This window comes from Drosophila gunungcola (genome assembly GCF_025200985.1).
Source record: "Drosophila gunungcola strain Sukarami chromosome 3L unlocalized genomic scaffold, Dgunungcola_SK_2 000005F, whole genome shotgun sequence".
Taxonomy (NCBI): domain Eukaryota; kingdom Metazoa; phylum Arthropoda; class Insecta; order Diptera; family Drosophilidae; genus Drosophila; species Drosophila gunungcola.
The window spans coordinates 2,466,967-2,487,135 of NW_026453180.1; the positions used below are offsets into that span (position 1 = coordinate 2,466,967).

The 20,169-nt window shown below is 34.1% G+C and overlaps 1 protein-coding gene across 13 annotated transcripts in view; it reads left to right on the plus strand.

The window, feature by feature from the left end:
• LOC128259244 (supervillin) overlaps window positions 1-20,169 on the plus strand; it is a 138,095-nt gene that overhangs the window by 39,178 nt on the left and 78,748 nt on the right. Inside the window, exon 1 of one of the 13 annotated variants that reach the window (XM_052991518.1) lies at window positions 5,390-5,458. The exons of 11 other annotated variants lie outside the window; for them this stretch is intronic. Coding sequence is in view for 1 of the 2 variants with exons in the window: in XM_052991515.1 (XP_052847475.1) it covers window positions 9,013-9,022 (10 nt within the window). In the remaining variant the exon portion in view is untranslated. Of the gene's footprint in view, window positions 1-5,389; window positions 5,459-8,574; window positions 9,023-20,169 lie in introns of those variants that run through there. One more of the 13 variants, XM_052991515.1, reaches the window with a different exon arrangement.

The following is a 20,169-nucleotide window of genomic DNA, read 5'->3' on the forward strand; positions in this document are numbered from 1 at the left end:
AAAGGGACATTAAAAAAGAGTATGTATTATGAAGGAGAATTTGGAAGCAGTACTGCCAGGTTTAATAAATATTATTTAGGCTCTAAAAGAAAAAATAAATAAATTACGCAAAATATACAAACTTAATAGGGTTTTTTTTAACAAAAAAATAAGAATTCTTGAATATTGGTATCCAATATTAGTAATATTGAATAAATAGAAGGTCTAATTTTTTGTTATGTATTCTTTACAAGACATATAAGTTAACATAGTTAAATATAAAATTTGTGTAGTGTTTTGCTGATTAGGGTAGCCAATATAAAACACATGAATATGGTATAGGAAATATATATATATATATATTTATATATATATATATATATATTTATATATATATATATATATATATATATATATATATATATATATATTTATATATATATATATATATGGCTTGGCTTTAAGTATATTCTTCCTAAATTGCTACTAAGTGAATGTCATTACATTAGATTGTTACATTTTTTTTCAGTGCTGTCAAAGAGAGAACTCTCTTATTCAGACCTGCCAATTCGCCGTTTATAAAAACCGGCTAAAAAGTCAGCTGTTCGTTCGCTCAGGACTTGCGATGTGGTCGTTGTTATTGCAGTTGCTGCCTCTCCTGCTGCTGCCTTTTTATTACTGCCAAATGGTGGCGAAAAACGCACAGCAAAAAAATGTCTCTTAAAGCCTTCTGGCCAGGCCTTCATCTCATCGGATCTCAGTTCGCGCTGAGTTCTCCAACGATACGGAACGTTTGGCGGCGGAATCGAGTGTTTTCCTGTGTCCTTCGAGTCGGGGACTTTACGTAAATCTAGAGGGAAACCTCGTCGAGAAAAATCACTATAAAAAGTTGTTTAGTGAAAGATATTAAAAGTAATATATAGGGGAAAAACGAGGAAGCCAGAAACAAAAGCTAACCAAGGTGCGTTCTGCCAAAGTTTTCCACTTTGTGTGTTGGTGGTGCAAATGTTCTCAAATGTGGATAACACACGTGTCCGCTGACGGAAAAACCCCTCTGGAAAACCCATTTTGGTCAGCAACAGTTAAGCGGAATTTTCCGGAATGTATTGTATGGCAGACTTTTCTGAAGTTGTGAATATATATTTTTATTTCCGCTTTGATTGGTGGATAATTTTATGCAATTCATTTCACTTAGTGCGTAATTCATGTCTCCTACATGGTCATGACCACGCCCCCGCCGCCGCCCCTTTGGAACACGCCTTTGTCCTGTTTTGAATCCGTCTGACATTTGTTGGCCAATTTCCATTGTGTTTGCCGTTGCCGCCTTTGTTGGTGCGTTGAACTCTCGCTTGACTTTTCCCCCCATCTTTCCCACGCCATTTTCAACGCATTTTCGTGGCTTCAAGTTCACTTTTGTTACTGCTTTTCTTTATTCTTTTTTTTGTTTGTTATCTAGCTAAGAGTGCAGAAGTTTCCTTTCGTCTCATCAGCATCTTGTTGTATCCTTTTGCCTTATTTGCATTTGCCTTTCTATGAGCGCGGGGATTTCCTTTCCATTTCGGCAGTTCCCCCAAGTCATTGTGTGGCTAAGGACTTTTATATACCTATTTTCGTGTTTCCCAACTTGCTTGGTTGGCTGGTTCTAGCCATGAAGATGGTTTAATGTGGCTGCACAACCAGAAAATTATATGTATTGTAGGAACAACAAAATTTAATTTGAAACTTAATATTATTTCGGTATTTTAATTTATTTTGAACTTAATAATTTCAAACTGAATATTTATATTAAATTAAAATAAAATCTAATCATGATAAATTAAAGATGTTATGGTTCTTTTTTATTATATTTTATTAGGTAAATAAATATGCCTTTTTAAAATAGCTATTTCCGTTTAGAATTGATTGAAAAAACAAAAACAATGAATCTTGTATCACATATCCCCAGACATGTTATATTTATATTTTAAACAGTTTAGTTAGTTTAATAAACATAAATAAAAGATCAAAAGAGGAGCATTAATTTAAAAGATAAATAAATATGATTTTTTGTTTTATTTTGTTCATTTCCAATAGTTTCAAATTTTGTTAGAAAAAAAATTAATTTAGATTACTTGTTAGCACGTATAGTGGTTAAATATTTTGATATAAGCTTGTTTTATATTTCTTTGGAAACATTTTTTCGGTGCAAAACGTAAAACACAGAAGATACTTTTCTATGATCAAATTAAGGTAAAAATACTAAGAACAAATTCAGAGAAATGAAGAAAAATGATTGGAAATTGCAGGGAGAACTTTAAGCCGATTGGTTCGTCTTAGTTTGGGATTGTGCCATATAATTGTTGCTGTTTCCGTTCGCTTTCATTCAAGAGTTTCTCCTTTTTCCTCTGCCAAATTGACCTCCCCTGTCATTTGCCACCTACAGATACATTTTTCCCCGCTTCCCTGCGCTTTTGGCATCCTTCGGATACGTGAGTGATTCAACATAATTATGTTTCATCATCAGTGGGCAGATGTTGGCTTTAAAACGTATTATAACGGTTACTTGTGCACGTATGCACGAAAAAACAGTTAAAGCCAAAAAGTATTTCAACATTCATGTGAATCAGACACAAATTGCCAACTGATTGTTTTAGTGGCTTTCAGCATTTGCGCGGCATCATTAGGTTGGCTTAAGTAGGTGAGATAGAGGGAATTCAAAGATTTGTACACAAAAATAACGAAAAATGTGTGTTTAAAATAACGAAAAAATAAGGCGGCAAATTGCAAATTTATAAAGATTTTTTGGGAATTTTATGGCATTTAAATTTTTACAAAGAAAATTAATGAGAGCATTAAATGCAGCTATTTATATTAAGCAATAAATACAAAATATGAATCTATAGATTGGTCGATATATATTTATGGTATACCGTTCTACATATTTGTATTAATTATTTACTACTTATTTATTATCAAACAAATATATATGTTAACCAACATAAAACGTTTAAGAAATACTCTTTATCGTCGAAATATCCATACTACATTATAGCCCTCAGGATAAAGATATGATAATAGAAAAATGTATTTGTTTTAGCTTTTACATACTTCTTTATTACCAAACAAATATATTTGCAAACCAACTTAAAACATTTTAATTATACTTTCAAATGTCGAAAAATCCGTTGTTATTGTTTTAATTTAGTTCCGATCAGCATAGCAAAGATTTGTCTGTTATTATTATTTTAAAAACAATTGGGAAAAACCAAAAAAAATATGATTTTATGAATATCTTTCTTGGACTTACTTCTCCGAATCCACCAATACCAGACACGACTCACAAACACAAAACCTCATCATCATCCACAAACTCACCTTTACACGAATCTTTACACAGGAATTTTGTATTTTGGTGATATTGAATATCCGTGGCCAATTAGTTAGCAACAAAGGTCGACGAAGAAGAAGGGAAAATTCCTGGTCTGCGGCGGTAAGCTCACAAAAGTGTCCTTCATTTGAAGTGGGTCCTGAATCTGTGTGTGTGTTTGTGTGTATGTGGGAGTTCGTGCTTCGTCCTCGGAAAAGGGTATAAATCTACATAATTCAACATTTTTCGGCCAGGCGCTTAGAAAAGTTTTCCCTTTTCCCCGAAAATGGTACTAAAAAGTTGCCAGTTCGCTTGGCTAATTTGCATTTTTGGTCGAGTGTTATTAAGTTAAAAAGGATTGATGTGATCATATCAAGAGCTGTTGGGGGTAGTATTTCAAGAGATTTTAGTAAATGGTCATTAGTTTGAAATGAAGATCTGACTTTTGGGTACTCTGTTTGAGTTTTGATGGGTTTGCTGTGATAAAATTAATTAACTATCTAAAGGTCTGAAAGTTAATAGTTACAAAAACTTAAAAAAAAAATTAATTACAACGCTAAACACATACTCTAAGGAGTAAACGAGCTTAATTTACATGTTAAATGATACTGTTTTATTTATTATTCAAACATTATAAAATAATAAATATTATTATTTAATTTATACTTAATATGTTAATGAACTTTCTAAAAGTCTAATAGATTTTGGATTATTATAAAAGCCTAAAAGATCATGTGTGCAAGCATATAAATGGACAAATACTTAGCTAAATATAAATAATATATTTTATACGAAAAACCAGGGACAGTAAACAAGACCGTAAACTGATTTTTACTTTTATTATAACATTAATTTTTTTTCTTGCCCACAAGGTATATAAAGTTCAAAAAGTTGTAAAAACAAAAAAAAATTGTATTTGATCTTGTTTACAAATGAAAAATCAGCCAAATTGGTAAGCAACAATATACAAATTCCAGTAGGCCTTAAAATATAAAAGTCTCAAATTACTGCTTAAAGCAGGAATCGACTTTAGTTTATATATTAAAAGTTTTCCATTAACTGAATTCCGTATTAAAATGATTATGCTAAAATTTTGTTCAAGGCCTAATTATTTTTTTTTTTTTATTTATAAAAAAAAACACTTGGGAAGCTTCTCTTTAAAGAGGTAATAGACATTTTAAAATATGTTGTTGTTGCTTAATCATTTTAAACCGAATAAAGCCTAATTGGATTAACCTCATTCCTGTTTTTTTTTTCCTGACGATTTAATAACGGCATTTCAAAGAGTTCTGCCGAGACTGATGACTCCTCATAAAGTCCATAAAGTCCTCCTTCTCTTTTCGATCTGGGACTTGGTGAAATATGATACAGCCTTCCCTTTAACGTAAAACCGGGGTGATCATTCATCAGGCGCCAGTAATCCAAGTCATCGCATCCTTTGCCCAGATTTTTATGGCCAATGTCCGAACGATGTCACGTGACTTTTTGGCCACAGCCAAGGGCAATAAAAGCGGACTTTAATTAAAAGCCAAAAGTCCGAAGCAAAAAAAGTAGTCATAAAAAGACGGCGAGCAAACAGGCATAAACCATAGGGAGTAAACAAAGAGCTAAAACGCTGACAAATAGCAATTGAAATGTTTGAAAACAAAAACTAAAATAAAAGCCAAAGAAAAGCTAATAAAAAGATAAAAGGGGGAACCGGATCAAAGCACTCACTCAAGTTTGAATTTCACTCAAAAGCAGGCAGCAGTACCACCACCCACACCAAATAAAAAACTAGCTCCCACTTTTGCCACCGCCCGCTTTGGAAAACTTTTCAGTTTTTGCCGGCTGTCTGGCAAATTAATTAGTTAATTATGCTTTGACGCTATTTTTTTATTTTTTCCGAGGCACGTGCCACAAGACTCGCGACGTGACTTCATCATCATTTGCGCAACACTCCAATTTATCTGTTGAAATACCATTTTTTGCCGTCGCCTATTAACATGCAATGATTTATGATTAATTCCCCGAAAATATAACTGAAATTTTCAAATTTTCCATCTCGTTACAGGTGAGTCACGACGACGAGTATTGAGTACCTCGACCTTCGCCCCCGATTGCCTTACTATATTTGTTCCTCTCGCTTTTCTGGTGAGTTAAGGGTTTACTGCGATTTAACTTTTTATGGGCGGTATGAAAACAGAACCGTTTATTGAAAATCCATTGGCACTGCAGGTCGTATAAACGTTTACGGCTTGAAAATAAAACGTACGTTTAACGGAAAATATTTGCCATATAAATAGGATGGGGGAGCTAAAGTGTTTTCTGTTTTCAGTTTGGTAAACTGAGAAATTTTTCTTGTCACTTCAACAAATGTTTTGCTGCATTTTACGATGGCTTATAGAGTTTTAAATGCTTGCAAATCGAATAATTTGATTTATATTCTAATTTTCAAATGTAAAGTTATTTTTTTTTAAACGATTTTCATATGGAAAACTTATTGGCATATTTAAAATGTAAAGTCTTTTATGGCCTAAAAATAAGTGTGGGTAAATGAAGTATGTTTATGATTTTCTTATTTTAAGAAGCCCTTGGCATTAAAAAAAATTAATACTGAAAAGTTTGTTGCCTTATTTATATTTCCACATACAGTTGCGGTCAAAATAAATTCCTTGAAAAACAAAAAAATATTAAAAGGGATTTAAGACTTTAAATTAAAAAATAAGTTTTACTATACCTTAAAGTTTCCGACTACCATTATTTTAACATATATATATATTATATATATATATTATTTTTCTAAACATACTTCAAATGATTCTCGTTATATCTATATAACCAACATTTTCAATAGATGCCTCATTATCTCAACAACCTTTGATTGAAGTATTTTGAATATTTTCCTTTGCCTCCTTTTAGTTGCATCTGGCTTTGCTTTACCTGGCCTGCTTTGCCTCGTCCAATTTCAAATGCAATCTCATCTTAAACTTTTTCTTCTGCAACCATTAAACTTGGCCCCTCATCATCAGCAGTCATCGAGACACAACTCCAATCCCCAAACCCCCATTTCCATTTCCATTCCCGAATCGCAATTTGAAGTACCGCCTGCGCAAAATACTATATAAAAATAAATAAAATAAAACAACAAAAAAACACGAAGATAAATAAAAGCGAGCGGTGGGTGTATGGTGTATGATGCAGGTAGAATCCAGAAAATTCAGTGTGCAGTTTGGTTTTTCTTACTTTCTGTGGCTCTGTGCTCCGTGTTCCTACGCAATAAATATTTTCGTGTTCGCTGGGAGAGATATGTGAAGTGTTTCTGTGCTTATACATATTTAACCACTTTTATGGACAGTCGGAGAATAGTTTGTGGAAATGTTTTCAGTGGCAGTTCGCCTAATGGCATTGAACTTGCTCTTCTGCGACTTGGTTTGGTTTGGTTTGGTCTGCTTTCGTATTGGTTTTGGTCCACTCTGATCTATTGGACTGGTTGGGTGACGAACAGCACAAGAGAAATATATAGCCATGGCCATTTGGAGCAGACGCGCTGCGAAACGGTTCATTAAGCAATTTTCTATGGCATTTCCGTGCTTTCCTCGGAGCTTTTCATCATTATGACGACGATGGACGATGGAGATCATGATCAATTCTGGAGCATTGCATTGCTTATAACGGCACCTGCAATGCCAACTTTCCTTACCTGTGGATAGGTGCTCATTGGCCAACAGATATTGCACTCCCCAGTTGCTGTCATTAAGGTCCAACTGCTGTGATCATTGCCAATTATGCAAAATTATTGAAAATCAGTGTGAAGGGGTGGGCAAATAGAGCGGTCACTCGAGTATTAGAAATTCTTGGAATTTTACAGGAAAAAAATATTATTAAAATTTTTTTATATTTAAAAAAATAAAGTTTTAACACATTTTGTTGGAATAACTATAAAGATGTCTGAAAGTATGATTTATAATTTTATTAAGTGTCTATATTTATAAGCTGCTAAATCTCCAATACTTATTTTTTAAAGATTTTCTAAGTCTCTTAAAATTCTTTACGTTAAACTATTTAAAACGGTCAATCAATCTTAAACACTAGGCTATTAAACATAATATATTTTAAGACTTTTAGTTGAATATCAATAGTGATTTAAAAAGAAAAAATACACCATTAAGCCAAACTGCTTTGGCTAACATAAACATTTCAACCATTAAATCATTTTCAACTTCTTTATGGCTTCTATAATATACCTATGTATGTACATACATATAGGCTGTCCAGACCGCACTCAAAACTATAAGTAAAGCACTTGTACTAATTATTTTTGTAGAGTTTAGGCCTGCATATGTATGTACATAAATTTATCAAGTGTGCTGGCCATAAAAATCTCATTAAATTCTACTCATAAACAACATAAAATAAAAACTGTGGTTTTAGTTTAAATACCATATCTTTAATGGGTGCCCTATTAATAGGTTAATTAGTCTGGTACTAAAAAATTACGAATGAAAAATCATTTGGCATTGACTTGTTGATTTATCTCGTCGAGCATCTCTCTCTTTCTCTCTTTGAGCAATGACAAACTTGAGCGCCCTTTCCCTTTTCAGTAATTGTAACTGTTGTTGCTGGTTCTTTGCTTTTGCTCTTGCACTGCAAACACCCACACAAATACACTCGCTCCGCTCCACTCACAGATACACTGAAAAAAACGGTTATAAGACAGATTCTTATTAAGCAAAAATGTATATTATAAAAATACTGTTTATTACATACTGCTTTAGCAACTTTTTTTTGGTAATTTTATTAAAAAGGTGTGATTAAAAATATTTATTGAAGTGTTTTTATAAGTTCCAGAAAAAATGTTTAATTATTTTTTTTTTAACATAATATATGGTGTACTAGTACAATTTCTATCTATCTATATATATAACATTTTTGTAATAACTTTTTTTTTTTATATTTAACTTTACTTTATGAGTCTTCATTGCTACATACATTAATAGACAAGATTGCTAAAAATGGCTATTTATTGTGTAAATTATATGTATTTAAGGAATGTAGTAAACATAAATTAGTTTAGTTGGCTCTTTTGAGCGTTCATTATACTGGGAACTAAAAATATTTTCGGTGTACCCGTACAATTGCTATCGGTAGACACGATCGGTCGATCGTTGTCGTTGTTGCTATTGTTGTTGCTGCCGTTGTTGTTGTTGCTCGACGGCAGCAACTTTTGGCGCAGCGGCAACTTCCAACTCGAAGCTGGCTTTAGTCTTTTGTTTGGCCTGCTCGTTGGCGGTTCGTCGGCTTTACTTTTGGACCTCGCAATTGCAATTTGGAGAGTTCTGTTCTGATCAGAGTTTCCGCTCCAACCGCGTGTGTTTGTTTGTGTGTGTTGCTGTTGTTGCCGTAAACAAGTTTAGCAATGCGTTTCAAATCTGCGGCGATTGTTTCGTTTATTGTCATGCTCGATTTACTCGCATAGAGTTGCGGCACAGTACACAAAAAATACAATAAAATAACTAAGGCAAAACGGAAAAACTACAAGATTTGCAACTGTCGAAATATTGGTAACTTAAAAAGTGAAACAACTCAAATTGCAAAAATACTTCATAATTCTATTGACTCAGTGAATTTAATTTAAACAACAAGTTCTATAAATAAGTGCAGTAGTAATTGGCAAGCTAAAGAAATCACCAGGAATTTGTCTGCATATGTTAGTGGGTAATATGACATACAAAACAAATAAGTTATATAAAAAAACATCCGAACTTAAATAAGAAAAACTAATAATAAACTTTGCGAAAAATAGCTGGTAGTTTAAGAAAGTGCTTGACAAACAGTAGGTTTTTACTCTTGCTCATATACAACAAAATATTCTATATATATATATATATATATATATATATATATATATATAATATCGTGTTAGTTTAAAATATTTTGAAAAATGTAGTAAGTATTTACACTTAAAGTTGACCCTATTTTTATGAGTGTTAACATGTCAGTGTAAAACTAATAGAGAATACAAAAACCGAATGCGACAGATTGAGACACTTTAAGCTGCCGAAACGGTAAAATTAAAATCTCTAGTTTCGGTTTATTTTTCCTTTTTTTTTCTTTGGATCCACACTTGACCGACAATGAGGGAGCGGGAGGGCACTAAGCCTCTGACCTGCTCTGCCACTCTTTCGCTCTCTTTTTCTTTCTGTCTTGATGTTATTTTTAGCTGGCGGCTTATCAAAAGTTGTCTTTATTTTTAGCTTAAGCGACTTTAAATATAAATGGACACATTCTTCATGTGCGTTTTATTGCGCGAACTTGTGTTAATTTAATTCACTGCTCGGCGAGCGTAAGAATCGCGTTTTTTTCCATCTGATCTCTCAGAAACACCATACAGCTATTTTCAAAATAATAGTTTTCTTAGCATTTATTTAACAAATCTTCACAGTTACAAAGGTATTATTAAATTATTTTTGTATTTATTTAACTTTATGAATAGTCAAGATGGTGAACACATTTTTGAATTCAACTTTAATAACAGGCTTACATTTTTATAGTTTTGTTATAATTTTGAAAATGTAAAATTCTATTTAAATTATTCTTACTTTAAAACTCAAAACATTTTTTTTTTGTTTTGCCTTTTTTGAAACTTAGTTTAGGCCGACTACTTTTTTTGTTGAAGACAACTGTAGCAGAGTCACCTGCTGTTCGTTTGTTGTTGTTTCGTTCTTGTTGGGGGCCTTTAGTTGTTGTTTTTGGGGCATTGAGGCGTGCGGTTTGTTTGCACGCCCTTTGTTGTTGCTTTACTGTTGTTTGTTGTTGCTTGCACTGGTATTGTTACTATTATTGTTCCTATTTTGTTTGTTGTTAATGTTGTTGCCATGGCAAAAACCAACATTCAACTGCATTTAACCGATTGCAGTTTAATTTTCGAAAGTTTCGGTTTTTGGTCGGTTTCCTTCATGGCTTTTGTGTTTAGAAAATTCCAGGTTATTAAGGGATTTTTTGTTACTACACGTATATTAAGGACAAAAAACATTTCTTTGTTTACAGATATCATCTATTGTGAAAAGTTAACATAATTATGTTGATTATTATATTATATAACGTATTTATTTAATATACTTTCATTGTCAACCAAATGAAAAAAAAATTTTTTGATTTAAATTTCCTTAACAAAATAACAGCGTCATTTATTATTCCTACAATATAAATACAAAATAATTGTCAATTCGATGTTTATTGAGCTTTTAAACGCAAACAATTAACCTTTTCTTCCATTGTTATATTTGGCCCATTGTAAATGGATTATTTAGCGAGAAACATGATTCCATTATTAAGAAGAATATACATAATTGTCGGCTTTTATATTTCTGCAAATATTTTTTGGTTTTTGCAATTTCCGTAAGCCTTTATCTTTTCGATTTCCATGGAATTCGTACTTATTTTTGAAGGTTATTTTGTATTGTTTGCATTGCACAATGCCCAACTGCAAATCAAATTTTCCGCAACGATTTTCCGAAAAATGCCGCTCATTATTCGCCATCATTAGAATTTATTTGTACCATTACAAAATGCAAGGAATTCGTTGTTTTTTTTGCCGTTGGCTGTTAAAGGTTGTTGGCGGTTAGCTTTATGGCGGACTTTCAACTGCAATTTGTGTGGCCCCTGAGCGCGTTAATTGTTCATCTGGCTTTGGCAAAAACGCAGCACAAAATACTATTTTGTGCAGCCATCAGCGAAATGCCATAAAATTGTACTACCGCGGTTGTTAGTTTGAAATGTATCTTTCTATCTATACGTAAATGTATCTGTATCTGGCTTTTGGAAACGCAGCACTGCTCTGCTTAATTATTCCAAGCCACAACCAAGTCAATAATTAACCGTAATACATTTAATTTTCGTTTATTTAATCACAGTACTTTTTTCTAGTCTTTCTTTCTTTCACTTTGTGTGTGGGGGCGTTCCTAAATTTAGAAAAATGTGGTTTGTTGGGGTTTTTAATTTAATATTTCTTTGACAATATTCGAACCTATGGCTTTGCAAAATTAAAAATTTGTGGTAGAAATTTAAGTTCTAGGAATATATCATTGAAAAAATAAAGATAAGAAACTTCAATTTTTATAACCAAACTTTTTATTTGTTATTTATTTTATTACAGATGACCATCTGTACTTAACTATTTTTTTCATTGTAGGTGGTTTTTTTAATTAAGAAAATTTGGTTTCACTTGTGGGTGGTTGAATTTTAGGTACTCGAACTTTTTACCTTGTCAAAATTGAAAGTTTCTGATTTAAATATTATATTCTGCACCCATAACATTTTATTAGCAAAAGACTCGCAATTACTTCTCTGGTAATCTGTATTTTAATCAAAGTGTAAATAACATGTGGTTTTAGATGTGGGGTTTCTTAAAGTTAATCACTAACAAAGTGCGACCTTTTACTTTCATATCTGGCCATGGCCAAAGTCAAAAGTTTCTCTGGTATCCATTGCAGCGCCTTAAAGGTCACCCTACTACTTGCTTCCCCACTAAAATGCTCTTCTTGACTTTCAGAGTTGGTTGGTGCTATCTTTCTTTCCAAGAATAACCTTCATGTCTTGCTCAGCACCCGCCCACCCACTTTATCTCGGCTATTGCCATGGCCAATACAACGCGGTGGTGACCTTCATTCGCGACTTATCCCCTCCTGTTTTATGACAAACAAAAATTTATTCGTTTTTATTCGCATTTGCTTACGCTTAATAAATCTCATTCTTGTGATTTTTTCTGCCCGACTTAATTGGCGGAATTTTCCTGTCGCCATCATCGGCTAACAAAAGTGGGGATATATGTGACGACAACGTGACGTATGAGTAATGCTTAAGGAAGAATAGATTGACGGTTTTTGTCGACAGAATAAGGAAATGTCAAAAGTCATTAGACAGTTCACTTTCATTGATTAATTTCGATTGCATTACAAATAAAGGCAATTTGGAAAGCGTGCTTCGTTTACCAGCACTTTGGCGTACTAATTCGATCGATAAATCCGTAAATAGCATTTACAAAATGCGCGACTTTTCAACGTCAGCAAATGGAATGGCCCACCCCCGCCGCTAGCCCTTAAAATTCTATGTTAAACTGTCGCCTCAGTGAGTGTGTCTTCCGTCCGCTGGAATTTCCTTTCCCCTCGTTTACTTCCTGTGAGCTGTCAGCTCAATTGACTGACGAAAGCCCACTCATCCTTTTGCCCAGCACCACCGCCCACTTTTACCACCCACCACTCGCCGCCGATTGTAACAAATGTCAGGCTGCGTCAGTGGAATCCCCTTAGTTGTCCTTGCACTTGGCCAAAAAATAACGAATTTAAAAGCACATTAATATTAGTTATATAACCCATTTAAATATATAATATAATTACATGATTGATTTTATCCATTTCATATCATAATCTCAAAGATCGGGAATTATAAATACTTTTCCTTAAAATAATTTGTTTGTTTATAGAACTTTCATCGTAATTGTAAGTTAAATGTTTTATAAAATTTCTACATAATTAATTTTATATCAAAAATATTGTATCAAACGTCTTTTAATCATTGAAAACCTAGATTTAAAGTAAAGATTCTGTACAAAATTAAGGGTTAACAAATTCACGTTAACTTCAACTTATTGAATTTTTGTTTACAACTGTATTTTTATTCTGTGTTGCCAAGAAACAAGTCTGACTTCTAAATGGAAAAGTTTAAATTCCGACTTTTCTAGATTTATCTTTCTGTTTGCAACATTTGGTTAAGGGACATTGTTTTCTCCTTGTGCCGTCCTTCGAGCCTTTAGACTCTGTCTGTCAATAATGTACACAGCAGAGCTCAAGCCCTTACGTCTATTAAGTAAACAAACAAAACAAATATCGTATATGGGGGAAGGGATAAATGTGCCATAAGCACTCGGGGCCCATTGAGGACTACTACTACTTCTGTTGATGGCGAAGGACAGCGGGTCACGACAGGATCGCCTGTCAGGTGACAGAGCTCAACGAATTTCGGTTGACAGCCATTTTTGGCCAGCGTTTTTCGTGTGCACTCACCCGTGATTCTTGATTCAGGCGACAACAGCAACAGCCTTTGTCAATGGTGGCATCCAAAGATACTGCGACTACGAAAGATACTTTTCAGCTTGGTTTGCCCTTTGTGGCCTCCTCTTTTGTCCCTGTGTGTGAGGTATACTATTTTTGACAGCTCTTTCGTCTCGTTTTATAGGAAAATGGGAAAATCAGGAGGGTGGCTATTGGGTTCCAAGGGTTGTTAATGAACTTTTCTTTGACAGCTATATGAATGAGGTTCGAAAAACGGAATGGGATTACAAATTGAAGGACGAACCAGCCCTTTAATCGGTGTAATATGAAGTGATAATGGACAACATCGTCATGTTTTTAAAAGCATATGCTGTAACCGCATTTGGATTACACAACTCTCAATGCTAAGAGCCCCATAAACATGGGCGTACTATTATTTCTGCCTTTAAAGCTCTCCGGCTCTCGGGCACTTAGCAATAATTGAATTCCATACTTGCACTTCCGCCTGCCTGCATATTTTCACTACCCTTCCGAAACTATTTGGCACACTAAGCCCCTGGGCCACCTCTCAACCCACAAACCCCCTTTTAGTAAGTGCATTGCAAGCATAACTTTCATATTGCATTCTGCATCCCTCCGACGGAACTTGGGCACAGTTGGCAAACTTTCAACTCAATATGCGACATTGGACATCAAAAAGAGCCCACGCAAACAACTTGTGATGAAGCTAATGGTGATTGTTAGAGGCGCCACAAATATCAAACTTTGCTTCAAGGAATAACATAAAGAAGAATTTACTAGGCGCTCACAGTTAATATGTCTTAAAGTCAGAAGTTGGATTAATTCAGAAAATTCAAAAATAAAAGAAAATATATTTAATATTTGTTCTGTAAATTATCAAGCACTCTAAATAACTCCAACATATTTATGTGAAATTTATCAATATCTTTATCCTATTATTTCTTAAAAAAAAAGTTCCGAATGACCTTCATTAATAACAGCAACCTGAGTGGCTGTAAAAAGTGCAAAAATGGCCGAGTTACATTTTCCTTTTTTCTTTCGGCCAGCTAGTAACCTTTTTGCCTAATTTTTTTCCCACATTTACAGAGTTTTTCCTAGACCAACCATAATTACAGTGTGAATCTTGGTAACATTAATACTCATTAGCTTTCTCCCTTTTTTTTTTTGGTTGGGTGTTAACAAAAAAACTCAATCAGATTATTCATATTTTTTATATCTTGACGGAGCGGATATCTTTTTGCTGTCTGTGTTCGAGTTTGATTATTATGTCATGCCTTGTTAATTAATTTAAAAACAATCTCTTTTACTTCCCATCTTCTTTTTGGATTGCATTCAAATTTCCACTCACAATTATTCAAGCATAATAAAATGAAGCTGCATTTAAAATTTGCATATTTGTTGTTTACTCTTTTTTCGGTTTTCTTTTCCCTCTGTCTTTGTTTTGTTTTACTCTTTCGGGGCATCTATATTGCTTAACTGCTTTGATTTCAGATTTGTGTTTTTTAACGCTTCGTAATTGGCAGCATTTGCATATAAATTTTAGTTTTTTGATCAATCAATTATGTGTGGATCTCCGTTTATGGAAAAGTGTTCATTTCGCACTGTTTCTAATTGACAATCTTGAATGGTTTTATCGGCGACTTAAATTTATGCATGGTCGTGGGAAAATGTTGGAGAGAATATTAAGCAAACGGGGGAATTGGTTCGTTCACACAAACGCTATAAACTTGGCCCAGGGGAAACCAACTCTGCAGCCCATGACATCAGCGGTCGGCTTCATCACAAGTCAATTATCGTGTTATTTAGCAGCACCCTAATTCAATTTGCAAACAATCAAATTTGATTTTCGCATTTCTGTGATCATTTTCCCAGGCGCAGCTTCAATTGCAACAGATTCGCTTGCATTCATGAATCATTTTGCAAACGGTTTTGCTATCTACTCGTGATTTCCAATTTAATTTGCGATTCATTCACTTTTTTTAGAGCTGATACAATTAGCGATATTGTTTTTAGTAGTTAACTTGTGGCTCTTGACCAAAACATTTTTATTCAATTATATTATATTTTCTGGAAAGTTAAATCAATTTAATCTAAAATCTCATAAGTTTGGAAAATGTAAGCCTTTTTTTAAAAATGTTTTCCAGTACTTTCCTTTTTTTGCGAGTGCATTAGAATGTCTAGTCATCACAAAATGCATTTCTGTCACCTTCAAGGGCCACGTAATTTGCAACGTGCATTGACGCTGAAATTTCAATTGAAAGCAACAAAAGACAGCTCACACTCAAGGGGAAAAACGCCTAGAAAAGCGAAAAATAAGAAAGAAAAATATAACGCGAAATGGTGATGGTAATATCAACAAAATAAAGAAATAAATGTGTAAAGGCAAACTTGACCCTAATACTCGAAACGTTGCAAAAAACGAAAATAAAAATATTGTCAGCCAACAAAGCGCCTTCCTAGATAAGACTTTTATTGTTTTCTGTTAGGGCGGGCACACCAATTTCATGGATAAATAAACCGAACCAATAATGACATCATTACTTGTTTGGGTTTAGCCACTTTATCTGCCTTTTTTGCATGTCAAATGGTGCGACAATGGAAGGTTCTTTCATGGCAAAATCTGAAATCATATCTCTACTTGATTAAAAACAATTTAGTTTATAATTAAAATGTAGACGAAATCTGTATTTTGCCACAGACATTTATATGTAAATTTCCTGCACTCTCTCAATGATTTATTATTTATTCAACACCATTGGCCTATGCAAAATACATTTAAAGCCGCCCACAAATAAAGATATTTAATCCCTAGACTTGCAAAACAAAACAAAAAATGTCGAAATGAAAAAGTACCACAATTTACTTCCGGCGCCCACAATAAAAACCTGTTTACTCAGTTTACGCAGCTCTTTTTTTTGAGAAAAACGAATAAATTTAAAATTCTTAAAAGGAAAAGTGTGTGTTTTCGGGTTTTTACTGTCTGCGGTTAAATGCCAGGAATGATCGTCATCATCAGCATCATTTGTGTGCTGGAGTTATCAGCAAAGGCGATTTCTTATCTGCAAATAGCACAGCGGATTATATAGGGGGAATTCAAGGTAAAATAAATGCTGATTTCCAGCTTGGAGTTCATTAACAGAAATTTCAGCTTTAAGCTGTACTTTAAAAAAACCTATTTTCCAACAAATTTGTATCTTAACGTAATGCTACACAATTTAACATACCATAATAATTGTGTTTATAAAAGTTTTGTGTTTCAATTCAAAGTGTTGAGTATAAAAGAATTATAAACAGAAGGAAATTAATACTACATTGACACAAAATTAAATTTTTTGAAATCAAAAATATATAACCAATATGTTTTTTTGTTTTTCTTCTGTGTTCCCTTTTTAATAAAACCATTTATTGAGAAGTGAAAACTGGATAGATAACTCAAATTAACAGAAACAATTAAATTTAACTATTATTGAAAATATATATTTTAAAACTAAAAATATATACCGGATATGTTTTGATTTTTTCTTTCTGTACCCTTTTTTCTAACAAAACCAATCATTGAGGAGTAAAAACTGCAGAGGAAGCGCAAATTAACATTAAGCTGCAATTTGCAGTAGCTTCCCTCGTCGACTTTTCCTCAATATCCTGGTTGTCTGTTCTAGAATGCTTCTGCTCTTGCCACGCGCCGCAAATTAAATATAATTTAATTGTGATTAAATGGCACTGCGCAATTATGCTTTAACGTTGTTGATCAAGTTATTTCTTTACCAAGTCGCTGCTTCCTCGGTCTGAGTTGTTCGCTTTTCCCTCGTTTTATTTTTTTCATTTTTTTTTCGCTCTAGCTAATTTACTTTTCCAGTCGCCTGTCATGGCAACTGCATTTGTGTCGCTCTGTGTCGGTTTAAGTGCAGTTCTCCACCGTCTCTACAACGTATGTACATTGTATGTACACACAATCCCATTGCTCATTGCTCATTCTTGTTCTGGTTTAATTGTCAGTGCTAATTGCGCCAAAGTGCGAACAACGCAGGCATTTGCAATGACAGCTTATAAGGCGGCGCTGCCTGTCCAATCTGAATGATGGCCAAGAAATTTGCCCGCTGGCCGGCAACCCGAGTGGCATTTGATGGGTAAGATTATTTGTCCCGCAGCCACGTCCAATATTTCACTCCATCCAGCATTGACAGCGCAGAAAGTGTTATCAGAACGGCCCACCTGCGACCTTGTCTTTGCCCACTTTCCATTTGAAGCCACTCCACCCACACGCTATGAAAAAAACCTGCTCCTGCGCTGGGGTTCTATGCGAGCTTTAATGTGGTTCAACAGGGAAAGAAAAATTTAAGGATCGTCAAGGGCAAATGGTTTATTTTATTTTCAGAAGTTTTTAAGTTGAGCAATTATAGTATCACAACAAATACTGTATTATCAATAGTAAATGTTTGCTTATTTATTTTTTAATAATTCTCTAATAATAACTCTATTTTTTCCTGTGCACCTGCATCCTGTAGCTGCTTTTATCATGACGCCTTTTAAACTGGTTAAATGGGCGTGGCAAATATTGACATGGTTTTCCATGCAGCCGCCCACCTCCTTCACAAGTAAAAGTAGGTTGCATGCGGTCAGGTGGCATCAGGTGTGCTCGCAACTAATCCACTTTCATTGCTAAATAATGCGTTCTGTGGCTGCACCACTAAATGTTTTCCACATTTTCCCCCATTTTTCTGCTATTTTTCCCCATTTCCCAGTGGCTGTGAAACTGCAAGTGGAAAGGGCGAAGCCAATGATGGATGAAAAGGTCGATAAACCAAAAAGCAAACACTTTTATGGTTTGTTTGGTCTCGTCCTCACTTGGCTTGTGGCTCGACTTCTTTGTGTTTATGTCCGCCAGTGGATACATGAGGATATAGCCCCAAAAAAAAGCCATAATAAAATCTATCTTAATTTGTGGGTACTTCTAGTAAATAACTTTATCTTAAGGAATAAATTTTAGAATAAAAAAAAAACAGGGCTTACAGATTTAAATGCTTTCTTTTTATACCTTTTCAATTTTCTTTAAGATTATATGATATTATTAATGCATTTTTCAAAAGAATGCCACCTTAAGAAATGTTTTTTACTCAGGCAATTTTATACATAAAAAATAATATTCTCAGTGAGCTTATATGTTTGTCAGTTGACATCACATGAGTTATAGAACAGACCCTGTATGATGCATTATTCAATTATGCGACTGCGTTTCGCAGGAGCATCAATCATACGACACGTATTCTGCATATTAATAAAACCGAATTATTGGCATAAACCATGCGTCATGAGATGCGAAAAATCTCGACTGTCGCTCACATCCCTGACGTACTCAACTCCCTGGCGGGCGGAGTAATCTCAGAATTAATAATTAATTAATTAACTAGCCACATTGCATGTACATTTTCCCCTCTGATGGACAGCTTATTCGCCCCCCATTTCTTTGCGCGTGTTTACATCATAAATGTTCAACAACAGTGCGAGATAACGAGACAACAAAAAGTAAATACTGGCAAAAGAAAAACAACTTGCAGCATTTGGCCATGAGTGGGGTGATGCGAGTTCAATACAGACAGTTCTTGGAAAATTAATAGTAATTAGAACCCAGAAAAAATAAAAACTAAGACTTTAATAGGTTAACTATGATCAAACTTTATAAAATATATTTTTGATGTATATGTATTGTAAAAAGGTAAATTCATTGGGTGCCAAGTACGTACTCAATAAAATACAAAGTTTTTAATAAGTAAATTTTTTTTTTGCCTTATAAATTTGTTTTTTTTTTTATTACACATTTTTCTTACAAGTGTAATTATATTGTCACATTATTTTCCAACAGTTTTATTACAATAATATTATTATTTTTACCTGTGCTGTAAAATGAGTAAAAATCCACTTGTAGCGGGTGTAATGAAAACGTAGAATAAGGAACAACTCGGAGTGCAAACTCATTACGGAAATGAGCAGGCAAGAATATGAGTGGGCCGACAAACGAGAGCCAGCACAATCAGAGATCTAAACACACGGGACACAAATTACTGATTGAAAACATAATGATTTCGCTTAATAAATCAAGATGCAACCGATGCTGGGTGGCGCTTACCGGTTTCAATTTGTCAGGGGCTTAAGTGGCAGGAAGTTTTCGCTACTTTTCTCGCTCTTTTGTTATATAGTGTACATATATAAAATACTAAATAAATTGACACCCACTGCGGAAGTTTTTGTTTTGCTCGCTAAAAGCGAAACTCAATTAGCTGACGGCTGAGGCTTTGATGCGATATCTCCATGGGATTATTGGTGGTGGTGGTGTGTGTATGAGAGGTCACGTCACTCCAAGTTGACCCCAGAGGCACGTGCTCAAGCTACGAGATTGCGCATACGCCTAGTTTCGCCTTGGTTTGCCATCAAAATTAATATAGTAATTGTGAAAATCTTACGCTTCGAGCGGGAGAGAGAGAGTGAGAGGGAGAGGGAGAGCGAAGTTGCCCTCGCTTACATGCTAATATTATTGGGGGGACAAGGGAGGTCAAAGTTCAAGCACAAAACCGCTTGACATTTGCCATATGCCCCACACACACCAACACACTATAGCAAATCCACAAAAAAAAAGAGAAAAATGGCGTAAAACTTCCGTGTCACACAGGTTTAAAATCAAGCTTGCCAAAAGTAAAATTTTCTGTGCAGTCTATGCACTCTCAAGAAAAATCTTTTAAAAATTTGGGTAATAGCTTTTTAATTTTAGAGTCATTTGTGGTTTATAATTGGTAGTTT